Source organism: Frieseomelitta varia, unplaced genomic scaffold (assembly GCF_011392965.1).
Source record: "Frieseomelitta varia isolate USP_RPSP 00005682 unplaced genomic scaffold, Fvar_1.2 scaffold_920, whole genome shotgun sequence".
In the NCBI taxonomy this organism is placed as follows: Eukaryota; Metazoa; Arthropoda; class Insecta; order Hymenoptera; family Apidae; genus Frieseomelitta; species Frieseomelitta varia.
This window is the reverse complement of record NW_025110724.1, coordinates 306,185-327,313: the sequence shown is the minus strand read 5'-3', so window position 1 is coordinate 327,313 and position 21,129 is coordinate 306,185. Positions and strand designations below refer to the sequence as shown.

General features: G+C 30.1%; 6 protein-coding genes and 1 long non-coding RNA gene across 11 annotated transcripts; 2 read left to right on the top strand and 5 right to left on the bottom strand.

The window, feature by feature from the left end:
• Positions 1-880: 880 nt before the first annotated feature.
• Positions 881-3,587, bottom strand: LOC122537595 (DNA-directed RNA polymerase III subunit RPC5). 2 transcript variants are annotated; one of them, XM_043670876.1, is made up of 9 exons: positions 3,573-3,587; positions 3,193-3,343; positions 2,727-2,983; positions 2,445-2,638; positions 2,194-2,366; positions 1,922-2,120; positions 1,647-1,849; positions 1,410-1,573; positions 881-1,337 (listed from the first exon to the last, which is right to left on the bottom strand). In XM_043670876.1, exons 2-9 carry the CDS (start codon positions 3,241-3,243, stop codon positions 1,070-1,072), a joined length of 1,509 nt encoding a protein of 502 aa, XP_043526811.1. In that variant the 5' UTR covers positions 3,244-3,343; positions 3,573-3,587; the 3' UTR covers positions 881-1,069. The 2 variants fall into 2 exon arrangements, with proteins under 2 accessions (XP_043526811.1, XP_043526810.1); XM_043670875.1 differs by lacking the exon at positions 3,573-3,587 and having other exon boundaries at positions 3,193-3,557.
• A 267-nt stretch (positions 3,588-3,854) lies between these two features.
• On the top strand, positions 3,855-8,879 carry LOC122537594 (vacuolar protein sorting-associated protein 18 homolog). 2 transcript variants are annotated; one of them, XM_043670873.1, is made up of 19 exons: positions 3,855-4,012; positions 4,100-4,212; positions 4,302-4,485; positions 4,557-4,720; positions 4,778-4,954; positions 5,061-5,108; positions 5,334-5,523; positions 5,596-5,717; positions 5,796-6,011; positions 6,078-6,194; positions 6,266-6,490; positions 6,568-6,750; positions 6,824-7,141; positions 7,213-7,348; positions 7,418-7,639; positions 7,703-7,854; positions 7,999-8,096; positions 8,222-8,533; positions 8,611-8,879. In XM_043670873.1, the coding sequence occupies exons 2-19, from the start codon at positions 4,132-4,134 to the stop codon at positions 8,672-8,674; spliced, it is 3,009 nt and encodes a 1,002-aa protein (XP_043526808.1). In that variant the 5' UTR covers positions 3,855-4,012; positions 4,100-4,131; the 3' UTR covers positions 8,675-8,879. The 2 variants fall into 2 exon arrangements, with proteins under 2 accessions (XP_043526808.1, XP_043526809.1); XM_043670874.1 differs by lacking the exon at positions 5,061-5,108.
• On the bottom strand, positions 8,799-11,469 carry LOC122537603 (putative 3-methyladenine DNA glycosylase). Its single transcript, XM_043670888.1, has 6 exons — positions 11,409-11,469; positions 10,908-11,065; positions 10,550-10,691; positions 10,268-10,480; positions 9,973-10,182; positions 8,799-9,386 (listed from the first exon to the last, which is right to left on the bottom strand). The coding sequence occupies exons 1-6, from the start codon at positions 11,467-11,469 to the stop codon at positions 8,998-9,000; spliced, it is 1,173 nt and encodes a 390-aa protein (XP_043526823.1). The 3' UTR covers positions 8,799-8,997.
• Positions 11,470-11,625: 156 nt separating this feature from the next.
• LOC122537599 (putative odorant receptor 92a) lies at positions 11,626-13,568 on the bottom strand. Its single transcript, XM_043670884.1, has 5 exons — positions 13,104-13,568; positions 12,700-13,006; positions 12,267-12,527; positions 11,767-12,130; positions 11,626-11,704 (listed from the first exon to the last, which is right to left on the bottom strand). Exons 1-5 carry the CDS (start codon positions 13,249-13,251, stop codon positions 11,648-11,650), a joined length of 1,137 nt encoding a protein of 378 aa, XP_043526819.1. The 5' UTR covers positions 13,252-13,568; the 3' UTR covers positions 11,626-11,647.
• Positions 13,569-14,069: 501 nt separating this feature from the next.
• Positions 14,070-16,086, bottom strand: LOC122537598 (odorant receptor 13a-like). The gene is made up of 5 exons (XM_043670883.1): positions 15,504-16,086; positions 15,143-15,422; positions 14,799-15,059; positions 14,338-14,701; positions 14,070-14,216 (listed from the first exon to the last, which is right to left on the bottom strand). Exons 1-5 carry the CDS (start codon positions 15,721-15,723, stop codon positions 14,142-14,144), a joined length of 1,200 nt encoding a protein of 399 aa, XP_043526818.1. The 5' UTR covers positions 15,724-16,086; the 3' UTR covers positions 14,070-14,141.
• Positions 16,087-16,441: 355 nt separating this feature from the next.
• On the bottom strand, positions 16,442-20,691 carry LOC122537597 (putative odorant receptor 85d). 3 transcript variants are annotated; one of them, XM_043670882.1, is made up of 6 exons: positions 20,302-20,691; positions 19,923-20,205; positions 17,142-17,402; positions 16,842-17,055; positions 16,692-16,758; positions 16,442-16,560 (listed from the first exon to the last, which is right to left on the bottom strand). In XM_043670882.1, exons 1-6 carry the CDS (start codon positions 20,519-20,521, stop codon positions 16,457-16,459), a joined length of 1,149 nt encoding a protein of 382 aa, XP_043526817.1. In that variant the 5' UTR covers positions 20,522-20,691; the 3' UTR covers positions 16,442-16,456. The 3 variants fall into 3 exon arrangements, with proteins under 3 accessions (XP_043526817.1, XP_043526815.1, XP_043526816.1); XM_043670880.1 differs by lacking the exons at positions 19,923-20,205; positions 20,302-20,691 and adding exons at positions 17,508-17,790; positions 17,873-18,151 and having other exon boundaries at positions 16,692-17,055; XM_043670881.1 differs by lacking the exons at positions 16,442-16,560; positions 16,692-16,758; positions 16,842-17,055; positions 17,142-17,402 and adding exons at positions 18,877-18,966; positions 19,099-19,462; positions 19,560-19,820.
• Positions 18,244-21,006, top strand: LOC122537604. The gene is made up of 3 exons (XR_006308652.1): positions 18,244-18,775; positions 19,665-19,935; positions 20,808-21,006. It is a non-coding gene; the product is annotated as an uncharacterized LOC122537604 (long non-coding RNA).
• The last annotated feature ends 123 nt before the right edge of the window (positions 21,007-21,129 follow it).

Genomic DNA, 21,129 nt, shown 5'->3' with positions numbered 1-21,129 from the left:
CAGAATAAAAATTAATATTTTATAATATAGCCTAGATAGTAAACTAAAATAGATAGGATAGACGAGAAATTCCTGAATATCCTGAATATTCCTCTAACTACAAATATAATATAACATACAACTAGAATTATATAATACATATTGAATGTTATAATAATAAATAGAGTACATATTTCATTCAATTGATATTATATATTTAGATATTTATCTAATATTATTCGTGGTTTCTTATCGTACTATTTATTCGTAAAAATATTTTTAATAAAATAAAAAATATCAGTTGTGATGTCAACCGACGTCTTAGCGTTCCTGCGTCACTAATTATAAGTCACTGCGGATCTTTCGCGATTTAATTTCTACTGTCATATTCCAATTTTAAGTTATTTATGTCTCTTTCTTTTCCAGCCAGAATAGAGATAATTGCTCCATCTGGTGTCGAGTCCTCGCTATTTCCAACAGGTCGCAGCTAACCGATGGATCGATGACGATCGTTAGGTAAGTGTGCAGTTTGCGGAGCAGCTCTCTAGGATGCTGCTCCCGTGCCAGCCTTAGATACCTCACCCAAACGTCTGGCCGCCATCTGACTAGCGATTCCGAGATAAAACGCACATTCCTTTAATCCCACTTTTCCCTATTGACACGATCCCTTTGGAGCCTCTTACGACACCTGATACTCTTTAGTATTTTAGATTCCACTTGGGACATAACATCAGTCATTTCTCAGTTAATTTCATTGATCAACGATGTGTTGGAACTATTGAAAATAATAAATAAATATCTTTACAATCTTGCTATTAGTTATTCACAGTGTAACAGTTGCCAACAAATCGCCATATAGAAACCAAGGATATACACTTTAAATGAAACAATAAAGTATATAATTTCTCTTTACGAGTATAGTTGTATTTTGGACTCTGTATTGTCAATTGTTATCAATTGAGACTAGAAAATAAAATTTGGGCAGTGAATCTAAAGAAATATATAGTGAATCTAAAGAAATATAACATGATACAGATGAACGTTCTGTAATCAACGATATTATACAATATTAATCACACATCAACTTTGGTCACGTAGTTTCGGATACTTTGCGGGATCGAATAGTTTTTTTATGTTTCACAGGTTCCATTACACTATCATTATCGGATACTGAAGAATCTCTTAATACTTTTCTTCCGCGTCCCACATTTCTCTCTTCATTTTCAGATCCAATAGATTCTCTGTTTGATTTTCGCCTCTGACGTTGTGGAATTTGATTATGAACTTCCATAGCTTCGCGAAAATGTTTCCGTTTTGCTTCCCAAAATAGTTCTTGTCTTTGTGCAACTTCAGGATAACTATCGAATAAATTGCGTTCAACGAATAAAATTCGATATTTCTTAAACATATAATAAAAATTATTATAATACCTTTCAGTAAATTCTTTAGTAGATGGAATGACTAAACGCCATCCTTTTTTAGTTTCATATACTGCTAAATTTGTGAATATTTCGTTAATTTCATCAGGAGGTAACTTAATAACAGATGAAATTGTTTTTCGATCTAGAAATTCATGTTCTGTGAATGATAACAACTGAAATTATACAATCATTAGTATGATGTTATACATAATCTTTTTTAAATTATTTAATGAACATAACACTTACAATATAATCCCTAGCTCTGCACATAAGTTCAGCAGGAATACCATTATATGATGATACTGTATCTTTTGGGTATAAAAGTTCACTACTTACAACCCAATTTCCCTGTACTAAAACTGCTACTTGTTGCAAATATTTTAAAATAGCTGCTATTTCTTGATCCGGTGATAAAATTGATTTCAACTGCGCAAAAGATATCACTTTGGCTGAAAAATAAATTTTTATTATTATCATACAATAATTTAAAATTAACATAAATTGATCTTTAAAATACTAACCATCTTTCATGAATGTTTTAATTTGATCAAGAAGAGGTAAACTCCTAATATAATTTAAAGATGAAATGGAGTTGGCAAAATCTGATACTGATTCTTCTTTTACTTTTGGTACTAACAAATCTATATATTGTTTTGTTGATATATTTAATGTATTTATACTTTCATCAGTAGCAGAACAATACATTTCTAAACGAGTAAGCTGAAAATATGTTTGTAATAAATGTTAATAATTTAATACAATATTTCAATGACAAAAAAGATAAAATATAAACCTCTGCTTGAGAAGCATTTGCTGGAACATAATTTGTATGAATCCAATTTTCTTCTAAACTTTTTTTAGTATGATGTTGAAAAGATTGCTCTTGCATCTTTTTCATATATTCAGGCTTCTGTCTAGCAAAAGTTACATTAACTTGTTTTGGACCTTCATCTTCCTCATCATGATCTATACATTAAAGATTACCACCATTGAAAAAGTATTAAACTAAAAGTAAATTAAATCAAATTAATAGAAATTTATTACCTTCACCCATATTTTTGGCTTCGTCTCTTATACGTTTATCACTTTTATCTAGATAATCAAACCCTGGACGTAACTGAATAATTCCCTTTAGTGGTGTTATATGTAACTCCCCATCTTGAAATATGCCAACTCCATAATTAGAGCAATTTGGCAATACACGAGAAGATTGTAATACTACTTTATCCATAATATTACTGTAATATGAAATATAATACATAATATAAATTGAATAAATAAAACATTATTTATTTACACTCTGTACGTTTATACTCTTCGAAATACCTATCAAATGCCTTTTCATCATCTTCTTGACTAGTGTTTGGTTCGCCATCAGCATTAATTGCAATCTGTGTACCTTTACTTTTATCATAATTGACATTATGTATATCAATTGATACTTCTATGCGAACTTCCTGATTCTCTGGCTTTATTGAACTTTTTAAGAAATTGGCATTGTCATAACCTTCTCCAGAAGGACGGACGGGGTATTGAAAAACAAATAATTTATCTGCAAGTGTTTTTGACAGATATACTGGAATCTAAAAGTAATTTAAAATAAAAATTTGTCATGCTTTAGTGGATACAATATCTAAATAATTAATATTTACAAGTTATCATATAAAATCATATTAAGTTGTAAATTAATATTTACAAAAAAAAAAACATTATAACAATACAATTTAGAAACATAACCTAAATTTAACCTAAAAATTGAATAACCAAAAGAAGGATAGACTTGCTTACTAACCTCTTTAACCACTGGATCAGTCTCATTTTCCATTTTACTAGTAGTGGACATTTAAATAATAATTATTCCGTATTTATTTCTTAATATCACTTAAATGTACTTTAATATGAACATTTGATTTTTGCAACACATTCGTAAGCAGATAATTAAGCTAAAATATATAAATAGATGAAATGTGTATACTTCGTAGAAGAGATATAGTGTGATCATGCACAATGCAAAAATTATTTGTGAATTGATACGTTAAATTTCTCTATAATACATTATGTGAAATATTTCTAGAATATTTCTGGAATTCGTTTTTTGAATTGTATATGCTATACACAATATGTATTTGCAAGTATATTTATAAATCCGTCCTACTAACAGTACGTACTTACCAGATACGTATGAATATAAGAATACGAGAATACGAGAACAATACAATGAAATGTAATGTCTATAGTGAACTTTTTATTACTGTTCTATAAAGTAGTATTGCAATATTTGTAAAACAAACAATGCATAATATTAAAAATTTTCCATTTAATTTATTAAATTTAATTAAATTTATATACATATATATTTTTGTCGATGGTGACACAAAGAAGTCTATGGTTTGAATTTTATCATTGTTACCACACTAGTGCAGTTAAATTTCATAAGTTACTGTCAGGTAATACCAGTTTGTATTGAAAAGTATCGTAAATTTGATGTTTTCAATGATATATGTATTTAATTAAAAAATGATTTATAATCATATATACAATAAATCATAGAAAGATTGAATTAAATTACTATTGAAATTATTATTGCATTTAGAATAGTTATATTTTAATATGTAAGTATATGTAGTACAATAGAGTATTGACTTCTAAATTGTAAGGCACAATTATAATATATATGTTTATTTATATGTTAAATACAGTGAAATAAACAATTTTTAATAAAGCACTAACAATGACATCGATGTTTGACCAGTACGAACAAGCATCTCAAAGATCAAAACAAGTATATGCACCACCAATTCGTCCAGATATTGTAAGTTTATAATAATAATAATTTTTTCTAACTTTATAACAAAGACTTTATAAATCTCCATTTCATGTTTTTTTTTTTGATGTTTCTAGAGTACTGCTGGATTTATTCAAATGAAATTTCAAGATGATGGGCCAATTTTTATTAAACAGAAAGTTAATTTTTTACCACCAGACAAAATTTTACATCTTGTTGTTAATAATAATATTATCGTTATTGCCATGGCCAATAATCTTCTTTTACGTATCGATATGAAACATCCAGATTCACCTGAAGGTACTTTTTTTTTTTCTTTTTAAATGAATTATAATTCAGAATATAAGCTGATACAAGATGTTCTTTTTCAGAGATTGATATATCTAAATTTGCAATGAATATGAAAATGTCAGCAATGTTTCTTGATCCTCTAGGTAATCATTTGTTAATAGCTTTGATTTCAAAGTCTCAAGAACCTCCCAATTCTCCCCCTGAATTATATTATTTACACAGAAAAACAACAAAATTAAAACAGGTAAATAAGATAAGTAATGTTTTAAAAGAAATATAATTTTCAAGATTTTTCATTTAGGCAAGCAAGTTCAAAGGACATGAGATTACTGCTGTTGGATGGAACTATTCAAACTCTTCAGAAACTACTACAGGTCCAATCCTCTTAGGAACATCAAAAGGTCTTATTTTTGAAACAGAAATTGGTTTAGATGGTGATAAAATATTTAATACAAGCTTGGAACAATATTGGCGTCAGGTATAAATAAAATACATAAATTAAGTTTTAATATCATTGTCAGTAAAACATTATCATTTCATAACAATAGAAGTGTTACCCTTATATCATTACATTTTGTCCAAAGCTTCCTAACTATTTACCTCTTTATGGTGCTAAAGAGGTAGAAGGATTGGTGAGTCAAAAATTTTATTTTTTGCATGCGCAAAATATTTGTATGCTAGAAACTTGAAAATAATAATATAATGCACTATATATATTATATATGAAATTATAATTCCTTAATTCATTTTAATCATGCTTATTAATTTTGCTATTTTCATATCATAGACATATTTTATCATAACATTTCATAGCATTCATCTGTAATAAATATTCTGTAATAATGTTTTAATTTTAGGTATTTGATATAGGAAAGGATAGTAAACCACCAATTACTGGATTAGAGTTTCATAAGATACCAAGTACTGATAAATATGTGATTATTGTTACTACTCTTATGCGAATTTATCAATATATTGGAACAGTGCAAAATCCAGATGAAAAACCTTTATTGCAGCAAATTTTTAATAAATATTTGAATGTACAAGGTATATATTTCTTATTTTATCAAACTTCATTAAATTATAGTTGTGATCATAATCAAAGCAATGTTTTGATAGAGAGCTTCAATGAAGTGATAAATCATTTGCCTTATTCTAAAATTCAATTTTATTATCCATCACTTGGTATTTTACCAAAATCATTTGGTTGGTTAACTGAAACTGGTATATTACATGCTCAGGTAATAATTATTTTTTAATTATTTATTTTCAATGTATATTGTGCTGTAGAATTTCTTTCATAATTTGAATTTATTTAGATTGATCCAAAAATAGATCCAAAAAGTGTATTAACAAATCAGCAGATGTTAACTTGTCCTGAGGCGAGTTTAATGGGAATCAATACCTCACAAACGAGTACTGCACCATTATCATTTGTCTTAACAGAATTTCATGCTTTATTACTCTATACAGATCGTGTAAAAGGCATGTCGCTTTTGAATCAGGATTTGATATTTGAAGACATTTATAATGATGTATGTATAATGAATAAAAATTATATTAATAATATCTATATAATTATTACATTTAATAATTATTAGGCAGTGGGAAAATTGCTTAATATTACCAAAGATTATGTAACACGTTCCATATGGGCTTATAGTGAAAGAGCAGTATTTAAATATAAAGTTAATAAAGAAGATAGAAATGTTTGGCAGGTAAAACTAACTCAATTAATTTAATAAACTAATAGTATGAATTAACAAATACATATATTATTTTTAAACAGATCTATATTGATAAAGGTGAATTTGAACTTGCAAAACAATATTGTAAAGATAATCCAGCACATATAGATCAAGTGCTTGTAAGACAAGCAGAAATGCTTTTCAAAAATAAAGATTATGAGGAAAGTGCTCTCATCTATGCAGATACCCATTCATCATTTGAAGAGATTTCTTTAAAATTTTTGCAGGAATGGCAAATAGAAGCGTTAAAAACATTTCTTAAAAAGGTAATATATTTCCAACTTTAAAAAAAAATTTTTTAAATTTAAATATTTGAAATAATTTAATTTTTCATTTCACCTAGAAACTTGAAGGATTAAAAACACAAGATAAAACACAAATAACTATGATTGTTGTATGGGTAATTGAACTATTTATGAATCAAATGGGTGTATTACGAAGTAATAATACATCATATTTACACAATTCACAATATCTAGAATTACAAAAACAATTTGATAGTTTCCTTGCAATACCAAAAGTTGAGGTATTAATAATACTAATAAATATGATATTACAAAAAGAATTTGTTGTCATAGAAAAAATTATTTTAATTTCAGGAGTGTATAAAAAGAAATCGCAGCACTATATATGATTTAATGGCAACTCATGGTGATAAAGACAATCTTATTCGTTTAACTATAATGCATTGTAACTATCAAGAAGTAATACGTCAGCATTTATATAAAAATAATTATTTAGAAGCTCTTGAAGTTCTAAAAAGCCAAAATAACAAAGAGTTGTTTTATCACTTTGCTGGTATTCTTTTACAAGAATTACCGCGCCCTACAATGACTGCTTTAATATCACAAGGTTCTTTATTAAAGCCATCTAAGCTTCTTCCAGCTTTAGTATCTTGTAATACTGACGAAAAACATGTAAGCATTTATTTTCTTATTGTGTGTAGAGTTTAAATTTTATAACAGTTAACTAACATTTGTTATTATAGGCAAAAGAAGTAATCAGATATTTAGAATTTTGCGTTTACAAACAAAGCTGTCAAGAACAGGCAATCCATAATTTTCTATTGTCTTTATATGCGTGTTATAAACGCGATGAAGTAATGCGTTATATTAGCTCTCAAGGTAATTTTTCTGACTTTATATTTTATATATTTTCATAAAAAAATATTTTTAATGTGATATTTACTTTAGGGCAAGATATAAATATGGTACATTATGATGTGCATTATGCATTACGATTATGCCAAGAAGTTGGCTTAACAGAAGCTTGTGTACAGTTATCTGCTTTACTTGGATTATGGACAACAGCAGTTGATTTAGCTTTAACAATTAATGTTGATCTTGCTAAACAAATAGCTGCTATGCCCTCTGACCATGACGATGAATTAAGGAAAAAGTTGTGGTTAAAAATCGGTAATTAAAAATATAATTTTAAATTTTACGCTTTATTATAATTTTAATTTATCGTAATTCTAGCTGAACATGTGGTTCGAGAAAAAGATGATATTCAGCAAGCAATGGAATTTTTGCAACATTGCGATATAGTCAGAATAGAGGATATATTACCCTTTTTTTCAGATTTTGTTACTATAGATCACTTCAAAGATGCCATTTGCAATTCATTACAGGTAAAATAATTTATTTGCAAGAATTAAAAGAAAAGAAAATTTTGCATATTTCTCTTCTCTTTTAAATTGTAAATGAGATGTTTAACACGAAATATGTAACATGGATATTAAATAAATATTATTTATTTTAATCTTATTTAACAGGAATACAATCAACATATTCAAGATTTAAAGGAAGAAATGCAAGAAGCAACGAAAGCAGCAGAACTTATTAGGAAAGACATACAAGAATTTAGAACGAGGTAAATAGATTACTTAATGATATGATATTAATATTTTTTATATAATAAGTATTAATATTATTAATATTATTATTATCAATATCACAATATTTATAATAATATTATTATTATTAATATTTTTTTAGGTGCACATTTGTCAATACAAAAGACACATGCAATACTTGTAGTGTTCAGTTATTACTACGACCTTTCTACGTATTTCCGTGTGGACACAGATTCCATAGTGATTGTCTTGTAGCTGCATTAACGCCTATGTTGTCAATGGATCAGAGAACAAAGTTAGCTGATCTTCAACGACAACTTACTGCTCTTTCAAATAGACCTGAAGATACTAGATCAGTCGGATCTGTAACTTTATCTACAAAAGATCAGATTAAGGCTGATATTGACGACTTAATAGCTTCTGAATGTTTATATTGTGGAGAATTAATGATAGAGTGAGTTACATTTTTCTAATTTATGTTTTAGTTTACGTTGATATATATAAACTAAAATAATGAATTTTATACTGCAGGTCGATAGATAAACCATTTATTGAAGAAGAGGATTATGAGAGAGTAATGAAAGAATGGATATAAGTAATATATAGTATTACTTGTTTTGAAATGTATATTATATTTATTTACGAAGATTATTATTTGTAATAAATACAGTATGTATTTTATATTTTATCAATAATTATTTTTTTATTTTATACATGCATTATAACTCACTTTAAGAAATGAAAAATTTAAGTAATTTTTAAATAATATAGATTACACATTTCACGATTTTGTATGCTTCAACTTATATGTATATACTATAAATATTTGTAATGTGTTAAATTACATTGAAGAATATTAATTAATTTAAAATTTTAAAAAAATTGAACAATTTCGAAATATTTCATATCAATTATAATTTAAGTCAGTTCCAGATGTCGTTCTGCTTCTTTATTTCGTTTACTCACAGCTTTATTTCCATAAATATAATACCTTAGTGGTTTATTTGTCCATTCTTCTCCATAATTATCGATTCCTATTCTACGACATTTGACAATATTGAATTCCTCCATTTCACCATTCTCAATCCATAAACCTTTCCAAGAGCACATGGAATATTTACTATGATTTTTATGAAGCTGGAATGCCATACATAACTTTGATGGGCCATTACATAATTCATGTTCTTTTAAACCTTTTAAAGGCTTTTTAGGTGCACTTGATAATCCCTTCGAAGTTCGTTGATTAATCATGTATTCAATACCTTCTAAGGGTTCAACAGCCCTTATTAAAACAGCAGACCCTTCACCTAAAATCTTACCAAGAGGTTTCTTTATTGGAAGATATTAAATGCAAAAATGAAAATTATTAAATAGTATATGCATATTTTTCAGATTTAATATCTCTGTGACTGACACTACAACTTCCTAACACATAATATCTCCACACTTTTTGTTTATTATTGTTTGAATCATCAGAATTTGCTGCTACAATAGTAGTTGATTTTATATGAGGATCACTTTCTATCCACAAATCACTACATTCATAAATTTTTTTTTGATTGAAGCTATTTTCATCAATAACAAAAGTTGTACAAATCTTCGTTGGACTGTTACAAAGTTCATATTTTTTAAAATTTCTAACATTTTTTACAATTTCTTTTTCTTTTTTATTTTGTTTTATCTGCATGTTTCTTAGTAATTCCATATAATCAAGGCCAAACACAGGTTCTACTGCTTTAATTAATACATGTGCTCCTGACTCTAAATATTTTTTTATAAAGTGCTAAATAATTTTTAGAAATATATTTTTAGGTATTTATTTTAATTATTTACAAAATAATAAATACTATATCTAATATTTTATTTTTAATACTTTTCCATTTTTGAACTCACCTTGACTAGATATGTTGAAACAATGATACATTCCATATGTCATATATACATATATAGTACCCGGTAACATATACATTGGTATATTACGAGGTGTAACTTTATTTTGATATGTATGTGATGCTTTGTCAATTATTCCTAAATATCCTTCTGTTTCAACAATTCTTCCTTTTAGAATAGTTCCATTTTCTAGATAGCGAACTAGTATCTTTCCTAAATATAAGTATATATTATTGTTGTACACTTATAGTCTACACATTGAATATAGGTAAAAGTACTAAATAATTGGCAATATTACCTAATAAATTTTGTGCTAATTCTTCACAAGGACAATCAAAAAATGAATACGGCAGTCTATTTGAGCATATTTCTTTTTCCCATGGAGTCAATGGTGGATCCTCCAATTGTTTTAATTCTTCTTTCATCATTTTAAGATCCACCACTGCTCTAAGTTTATTCTTTGGTGGATGAGATATATTTGGTTGAAGTTCTGCATTATCTTTTTTATTTCCTAAATGTATAAACCATATAAAAATGTACATGAAACATAATATACAACTATTATTTTAAAAAAACTTACTATCTCTCAAACTTTTAAAGTTCAGTTTATTTGTTTGCTTCTGTTCCAGATTTTGATCAAGCGATTTCAATGTTTCTGTTGTATTAGAAAGTACTTGATTTTTAAAATTCTTTTTTTCTATCAATGAATGCTGCTTCATGTTCTAATAAAAATACTCGTTTAATATATGAGAAATTTAGAGAAATTATGAGATAATTGTACTGAAGAAATGCAAAATATTATACATAATCAAAGATGTTGAAGAAAAATTATGTTATTGTATTTGATACAAAGAGTTGAGTATGTACAAAAGAAAAAAAGTCAGTAATTTAAGAAAATTGTTCATAATGTTTTTTCAAAATAAACATTAATAATAAACCTTGGATTTAGTTTTTAGTTCATCTGTATCGGAATCATCAAGCTTTCTTTCTTCGGCTGAAAGTGCCTTCGAAGTTGATCGTGTTCTCTTCATTAAGGAAATACACGTTGTGAAATGAGCCACTGTAAAATCGTCAAACGTTTGTCGACTAATAGTTTCTATGAAAAGTAACATAAATTTTAATATAAGTATTCCATAACATTGCCAGATTAGATTAGGTTAGGTCGGCTATCGAAGACTGTTAGAGTTCAAAATTCAAATGCAGTGAAGTTTTCCCGCGAGAAACAAGCACAAACAAATTCAAATGTCACTATGAAATTATAATTGAAAAGATTAGGAAATTTTACATTCGTAATGCGTGTATCAGGTTCGAGTTTCGAAATGCGTCACGAAAGAACCGTTACTTCTTCGTTTTGAAAAATGGTAAGACGAAGTTTTACATTCCCGCAAAAATGCGAGTACAAGTTGGTTATACTAATTGGCAAATTAATTGATACATACGGCTGTTTAGTATTCTACGATTGGCGAGGGTTTTTAGAGTTTTGGATATTACGGGCAGCATCTACATTCGATTGAGGAACAATCTCAGGTACGATAAGAAATGAAAATTTACTTTTCTAATTAATTACAGGCTATTGTACGAGGATGCTTGTTTACGAGATGTACATTTGACTATTCTTGATAGGAATTGTTTTTGATACGAGCGAAATCATAGATTGCCTCCGTCATCTCTTCGAAGTTTACTTGTCCTGCATTTGTCGTAATAAAGCGAAATACGAGGTAGCTGTGTTGAATACCTGCGAAATCAAACGGTATAAAATTTTCATTCCTTTCCTTTCATCTTGCAACAATTACTTACGACTGTCAACGTATGGATAGATAATGTCTCGAACGTTAATGCCGTGATGCTGCAATATTGTTGCGCTCTAACAATTATGAGACAAAGGTATTTCTGATAGATCAGTGGCAAATTATACCACGGCACATTGAGATAGACTACGTGCCCTACGTTTTGACTTTCTTGAACGAGGATTTCGCCGGGCCAACACCACACTAGGAGCTGTACTAACATGGAAATGAAATAAGATGTGAATTTCGCTAGATCGGCTTTCGCTGTCCCGTTATCGAGTATTGCGTATCCACTTAAACAAATTTCAATTCCGCTCGTAAGAAGTTGCATAAAAATGATGGGTGTTAGTAAATTATTCACATCATTTACCACACTGTATAAAAGTAGTACTATTGTCAAAGATACGATTTAATGGCGTTGGAAATATTAAAAAGAACAAAAAAAAGTTAAAAAGGTTAGTTAATAAAATTGCAAGTAAAATATGAAATCGGAAGTGGGAAAATATTTACTCTATCATTCGTTGATGATGGCGGATACATTTAATTAGTTGCATCATTAACCTCCGCCTGTAATTCGGCTCACAATTTATTTCAACTCCTATATCAGTGATCCAAGTATTGATTAGTTTAAATTGACCAGACACGTGTAAAATCGTGGTCATAAATGTGGCATCCAACCCAGAAATCGTAGCAGCGCAAATTACGGACGATAGAAATTGGCATGCAAAAGCGATCTCGAAGCTGGGAGATACTGAAATGTCCTTGCCGTACCTAATAATGAGATCATGTATGATAAATCACGATGTAATTGTTTTCTTAATGCCTAAATAAATGTACCGTCTAATTCTCTTTTACGTCTATGATATGAAAATTGTATTTCTAGTAGGTATACTTGCTATGATCAGCGAGGAAGGAAATTTAACTAGAAAAGGATGATATTTACCAGACAACGAAAGGCAAATCCCGATTGTTGTCAGTACTGTTGGCGTTGTATTCGAATCTAAAATAATTGACAGCCGCAGCAACGGAGAAAGTGATCACATTGCACATGCAGCTTAAATAAAAAATTATCGTACAAATTCGCGCCCAATAAGCAAGCTTTATGTAAGACTGCATTTCCTTTGGATCGTTGGTAGAGTTCCATAAACTTCGTATTTCGTAGTAAAGCCTGTAGGTCCTTTCTTTTCTCATAATCAAGTAAATTATTTTGAACAACGATTGTCCAACTGTTGTTAAAACGCATCCCACTCCTAATTTAAGATAACGTAATCTAATATATTACATTGCTAGATGAGAGAAATTCGTTTGGGGAAATGTGAGAAGTAAGTCAATTTTATTGAATCTTACCTGCTAAGATTCTTAGGTTGCCCCAATTTACCGCTATCGCCATAATTTCGGGCACGAAGACACTATTGATTGCCGTTAATGCCACTATCAAGCGAGAATATGCGAATATTTTGCTACACGTTGAACTCTTCTCCTTGATAGGCCACATTCCAGCTATACTTCACAAGATCTTATTCGGTAGTATGTAATAGTCGATCGATGTATTAGATTGTTCTTCCATGTTCTTCTTTCATGCGAAATTGGATGCGTGTCTGCGAATGAAACCTTGCCTGTTTCAACCAAGTTTCCCAATAGAGAATTCTTTATAACGATATTACAGACAGAACGCTAAAACACAAGGTTTTGATTTGTGTTTTCCGTTCGCTCGAAACATGTTCAATATTAATGTTATTCTGCATACGTCCCTCTTTATTTCCTCTGGTTTTGATTTATAGTTTGATGAATAGTCTATGTTGTAAGTAGAGAGGACAGTATCTAAATTGATAATGTGGTGTTCCATGCAACATAGCTGCAATTTCTATCCTAGTGTGTATCACATTTCAATATACTTACAGAGGCACATTACGGGAAAATTTGCCGTTGTCACAAGACTTCTTTCTGATATTATTTTCAGATGTAGATTAAACTAAATATTTGAATTAATTCAGTCTATTTTGATTTTGCCAAATAACGAAGTAGAAAATAATGTAACAAAAGCAACAAAAATATTTATAACACTCACGTATGTTCATATTTGTAGTGAAAGTGTGCTTGGAATCGTCAGGAAAGTACAGAAGATGTGGAATTAAAAGTATGAGAAGAAGATGAAAATGTAAAATTGTAAATGGTAAACATTCTCTTCTACCAAATGACAAGAATTTTCAAATTGGATAGTATGGGCAATATCTACATGCAGTTATAAAATATCAGGTACATTATGAAAATTTATGCTTTTAATTACAGATTACTTTTTAAGGTATTGTATAATGATATCACACTATATGTACATCTATACTATACATACGTTTGACTATTTTTGTTTAATATCATACACGGTAATTATGTGTTCGTTGAAATTTGGTCTTGATGCATTTGCCGTAACAAAGTAAAATATGAAGCAGCTGTGTTGAATACCTGAAATCATTTGTACTTTAATTTCTGTTTTAGTGTTGCAAGAATTGATTTTCTATAATCAAGTTTTATATTCTGGCCTGTTGTTAATTTTATTGTCAAAATTAAAGAAATAGCTACTCACGCTTGTTAATGTTTGAAAAGATAATGTTTTGAAAGTTAATGCCGTGATACTGCAATATCGTTGTGCTCTAATAATCATAAGACAAAGGTGTCTCCGATGAATTGGAGATAACTTATACCATGGTACATTGAAATAAATTACGTAACCTACTTCTTCACTTTCTTGAACAAGAATTTCGCTGGGCCAACAAAATAAAAGAATTTCCACCATCATGGAAATGAAATAAAATATAAATTTCAGCACATCGATAATTGCTGTCCTGTATCCGAGCATTGCGTATCCACTTAAACAAATTTCTATTCCACTCGTAAGAAGTTGCATAAAAAGGATGGGAGTAAATAAATTATTTATATCGTTCACCACACTGTATAAAAGTAGTAGTATAAATGATAAAAATTTATATGGAGAAAAGTTGTTACACGTTGCGAAAAGAACAAGATTGAAAATAGCAAAATGTTTACTGTATGATCCGCTGGTGATGGCGAATGCACTTAAACAGGTCTATTTCGAACTTTTCCAAATGAACAGACTCGCGATTGATTTCAGTTCCAATTTTATTCATCCAGGTTTTGATTAGTTTAAACTGTCCAGCCACGTGTAATATTACGGTCATAATCGAGCAGTCTATACCAACGACTCCTGAAGTGCCTATGATGCATGCCAACAGCTGACAAATGAAGATGATTTCGAATTTGGGAGACGCTGAGATGTCTGTTCCGTACCTGTTAGTAGTGATGTCAGAATGTTAGAGCTGTATATTTTCATTATTTTCATTCTTTTCATGCTCAATAGGAGAGATTGTTACCAGACGTCGAAAGGTAAATGTCGGTTATTACTTAAATAATCGATAATTCCAGATATTGTGAAAGAGATCACATTACACATGAGGGATACAAAAAAAGTTATTGTAGCAATTCGAGCCCAATAAGCAATTTGTTCGTAAGATTTCTTTTCGTTTGAATCATCGGAAGAATCCCATAGACTTCGCATTTCATTATAGAGCTCATGTGCTTTTTCTCTTCTTGCTATTAAGTAAAACATTTTGTATAATGCTTGTCCGATTGATGTTACTGTGATCCCTATTTCTGATTTGAGGAGAAATATCGATTGGGTGAGCGGTCAGAAAGTAAAATATAAAATTTGAGATAATTTCATTCAAATCTTACCTGCTATGGCTTGTATGTCGCCCCAATTTACTGCTATCGCCCAAATTTGGGGCACAAAGATAGAACTGTATGAAATCACTGTCACTATCAAGCGGAAATATGCGAATATTTTGCTAGACGTTGAACTTTTCTCGTCGATAGGCCACATTCCAACAACACTACAGAAGATCTTATTCGGTAGTATGTAATAATCGAACGATGTATTAGATAGTTCTTTCATGTTCTCCCTTCATGCGATATGTGGTTGCGAACGGAAACTTATTTTCTATATGTTTCAATCAAGTTTTACAACACGGAATTCTCTGTAGCAATATCATAGATTACACGCTAAAACATAAGGGTTTATTTGCGTGTTCCTTTCGCTCGAAACATGTTCATTATTAATGTTATTCTGCATACGTCCCTCTTTAAGTCCCCTATTTCTGATTCATAGTTTGATGAAAAGTCTGTGTTGTAAGTAGAGGGGACAGTATCTAAATTGATAATATGGTTTTCCATGCAATCTCTTGAAACTTTTCTCGTGTTTAGTATGTATCAAATCGCTTACTGAGTCATATTACGGATAAATTTGTCGTTGTGATAAGATTTCTTTCTGATATTATTTTCGGAGATAGATTAAGGAATATATTAGCAATAATAATAATGAAGTAGAAAATAATGTAACAGAAGTAACAAAAATATTTATAACTTACGCATGTTCATATTTGTAGTGAAAGTATGTTTGAAATCGTCAGGAAAGTTCAGAACATATGGAATTAAAAGAATGGAAAGAAGATGAAAATGTAATTCTAAAACTGCAAGTGGTAGACATACTTTTCTACCAGATAACAAAAATTTTCAAATTGGATCAGACACGGTATGAAAATTTATGCTTTTAATTACAGATTACTTTCTGAGCTACTGTATACTGATACCACAGTATATACGTATACGTACACTATACATACGTTTGACTATTTCTGTTTAATATCATACACTGCAATTATGTGTTCGTTGAAATTTGGTCTTGTTGCATTTGCCGTAACAAAGTAAAATATGAAGCAGCTGTGTTGAATACCTGAAATCATTTGTACTTTAATTTCTGTTTTAGTGTTGCAAGAATTGATTTTCTATAATCAAGTTTTATATTCTTGTCGTTTCTGGCCTGTTGTAAATTTTATTATCAAAATTAAAGAAAAGGCTACTCACGCTTGTTAATGTTTGAATAGATAATGCTTTGAAAGTTAATGCCGTGATACTGCAATATCGTTGCGCTCTAATAATCATAAGGCAAAGATGTCTCCGATGAATTGGAGATAACTTATACCATGGTAAATTGAAATAAATTACGTGACCTACTTCTTCACTTTCATGAACAAGAATTTCGCTGGGCCAACAAAATAAAAGGATTTCCACCGTCATGGAAATGAAATAACACATAAATTTCAGCATATCGATAATTGCTGCCCCGTTATCGAGCATTCCGTATCCAGTTAAACAAATTTCTATTCCACTCGTAAGAAGTTGCATAAAAAGGATGGGAGTAAATAAATTATTTATATCGTCCACTACACTGTATAAAAATAATAGAAACTTATATAGAAGAAAGACTATTATACATTGCCAAATGAATGAGATTGAAAGTAGCAAAATGTTTACTGTATGATTCGCTGATGATGGCGAATGCACTTAAACAGGTCTATTTCAAATTTTTCCAAATGAATAGGCTCGCGATTGATTTCAATTCCAATTTTATTCATCCAGGTTTTGATTAGTTTAAACTGTCCAGCCACGTGTAATATTACGGTCATAATCGAGCAGTCTATACCAGCGACTCCTGAAATTCCTCCGATGGATATCAAAATTTGGCAGAAGAAGACGATTTCGAATTTGGGAGACGCTGAGATGTCTGTCCCGTACCTGTTAGTAGTGATGTTAGAATGTTAAAGCTGTATATTTTCATTATTTACATTCTTTTCATGATCAGTGGCAGGAGAAATGTAAGTAGATAAGGACGATTTTTACCAGGCGATAAAAGGTAAATGTCGATTGTCATTACTTAAATAATTGATAATTGCCGACGTTAAGAAAAAGGTCACATTGCACAAGAGGCATACAAAGAAAATTATTGTAACAGTTCGAGCCCAATAAGCAATTTGTTCGTAAGATTTCTTTTCGTTAGGATCATCGGAAGAATCCCATAGACATCGCATTTCATTATAAAGCTTACGTGCTTTTTCTCTTCTTGCTGTTACGTAAACTACTTTGTATAATACTTGTCCGACTGATGTTAAAGCGGTCCCTATTTCTGATTTGAGGAGAAATATCGATTGGCTACGCTTTCAGAAAGTGAAATATAAAATTTCAGATAATTTCATTAAAAATCTTACCTGTTACGGTTTGTATGTTGCCCCAATTTACTACTACCGCCCAAATTTGGGGCACCAAGATAGAACTGTATAAAATCACTGTCACTATCAAGCGGAAATATGCGAATATTTTGCTAGACGTTGAACTTTTCTCGTCGATAGGCCACATTCCAACAACACTACAGAAGATCTTATTCGGTAGTATGTAATAATCGATCGATGTATTAGATAGTTCTTTCATGTTCTCCCTTCATGCGATATGGTTGCAAACGGAAATTTATTTTCTGTTTCTTTTAACCAAGTTTTACTACACGGAATTCTCTGTAGCAATATTATAGATTATACGCTAAAACATAAGGTTTTATTTGCATGTTCCTTATGCTCGGAACATGTTCAATATTAATGTTATTCTGCATACGTCCCTCTTTAATTCCCTTATTTCTGATTTGTAGTTTGATGAATAGTCTATGTTGTAAGTAGAGGGGACTGTATCTAAATTGTTAATATGGTTTTCCATGCAACATAGTTGAAACTTCTATTTAGTACGTATCAAGTCGTTTACCGAGACGCATGATGGAAAAATTTGTCGTTGTCATAAAATTTCTTTCTGATATTATTTTCAGAGATAGATTAGAGAATATATTAGCAATGATTTAAATTAACTCAGTCTACTTCGATTTTGCCAAATAATAAAGTAGAAAATAGTGTGACACAATAATATTTAAATAATTTAACGCAAATATTTATAATACTGACGTATGTTAATATTTGTAGTATACTCAAAATCGTCAGAAAGTTCAGAAGATATGGAATTAAAAGTATTTAAAGAAGATGAAAATTGCAAATGATACTTTTCTACCAGATGACAAGAATTTTCAAATTGGATAGTATGGGCAATATCTACATGCAGTTATACAAAAACAGGTACGATATAATATGAATATTTATACTTCTAATTATAGATTACTTTTTGAGCTATTGTACAGTGGTATTATACTATAGATATTTCTTTGACTATTTTTGTTTAATATCGTACATTGTAATTATACTTTCATTGAAATTTAATCTTGCATTTTTCGCAACAATGTAAAATATGAAGCAGCTGTGTTGAACACCTGAAATCATTTGTATTTTGATTTATATTTTAGTGTTGCAAGAATTGATTTTTTATAATTAAGTTTTATATTCTGGTCGTTCTTGACTTTTTTTAAAATTTAATTTTCAAAATTAAAACAATGAGTACTCACGCTTGTTAACGTGTGAATAGATAATACTTTGAATGTTAATGCCGTGATACTGCAATATTGTTGCGCTCTAACTATCACGAAGCAAAGATGTCTCCTGTAAATTGGTGGTAAATTGTACCACGGTATATTGAAATAAATTACCTGCCCTATTTCTTCACTTTCATGGACAAGAATTTCACCGGGCCAACACCATAAAAGGAGTTCTACCGCCATGGATATAAAATGGGTTGTAAATTTCATTATATCGATAACTGCTGCACCGTTATCGAGCATTGCGTATCCACTTAAACAAATTTCTATTCCACTCGTAAGAAGTTGCATGAAAAGGATGGGAGTTAATAAATTATTTATATCGTCCACCACACTGTATAAAAGTAGTAGTATAAATGATAAAAATTTATATGGAGAAAAGTTGTTACACGTTGCGAAAAGAACAAGATTGAAAATAGCAAAATGTTTACTGTATGATCCGCTGGTGATGGCGAATGCACTTAAACAGGTCCATTTCAAACTTATCTAAATGAACGGACTCGCGATTGATTTCATTTCCAATTTTGTTGATCCAGGTTTTGATTAGTTTAAACTGTCCAGCCACGTGTAAAATTATGGTCATAAATGTACAGTCTACACCAGTGATCGCTGAAATTCCCACGATGCATGCCAACAGTTGACAAAAGAAGGCGATTTCGAATTTGGGAGAAGCTGAGATGTCTGTTCCGTACCTGACAGTGATGTTAGAATATCGTTGCTGTATATTTTCGTTATTTACATTCTTTTCATGATCAATGGCAGGAGAAATGAAAGTAGATAAGGACGATTTTTACCAGACGTCAAAAGGTAAATGTCGATTGTCATTACATAAATAATCGATAATTGCAGACGTTGTGAAAAAGATCACATTGCACAAGACGCATGCATAAAAAGTTATTGTAACAGTTCGAGCCCAATAAGCGATTTGTTGGTAAGATTTCTTTTCATTGGGATCATCGGTAGCATCCCATAGACTTCGTATTTCATTATAAAGCTCATGTGCTTTCTCTCTTCTCGCTACTAAGTAAATTATTTTGTATAATACTTGTCCGACTGATGTTAAAACACATCCTATTCCTAATTTGAGAATGAATGTGATTTATTGCGTTGCTAAAGAAACAGAAGTTCTCGTTTGTAGAAACGTGAGATACAAGTCAATTTAGTGAATCTTACCTGTTAGAATCTGTATGTCACCCCAATTTACTGCTATCGCCATAATTTCGGGCACAAAGACACTATTGAGTGCCGTTATTGCAACTATTACGCGGCAGTATGTGAATATTTTGCTAAATGTCGAACTTCCCTCATCGATAGGCCATATCCCAAGTATACCACACGAGATCTTATTCGGTAATGTGTAATAATCGAACGACGTATTAGGTAGCTCTTTCATCTTCTCCCTACATGTGAAATTGGATGCGTGTCTGCGAGTTTCTACCTTTTCTATTACATGTTTCCGGCAGAGAATTCTTTATAACGGTATTATAGATTATAAAACATGAGGTTTTATGTAGGTATCTTTTTGTAGTCAAAGTACAGCATTTTTCAATATCAATGCCATCACATTGAACGTGCATTTTTTTACTTCGGTCATATCTGATTTATGATTTGATTAATAATTCATACTGTAAGTAGTAGGAACGGTATGTAAGTTGCTACAATTTTCTTCTCTTTTTTAGCGATGAAATTTTAACTACAGCTAGGTACCGAATTGCTTGGGAGACTCAGTATGATAGAGTTAGTCTTTATCCGGACGTTTCTCCGATATCATCTTAAAAAAAAAATTAAGTTCCGTTTCGTCGACGTATGAAAGGTACAATAATTAGTAATAATAATTGAATTTAAATGAATTTCATTCGTTTACAAACATTCTATACATTGTTATAATACATGATGAAATAGTATAATGAAAAGGATGAATGAATCTTAACATAATTATATATTACCTTATAATTAACATTCACATTTCATAAATAGTATGAGTTATAGTCTTACAATTTT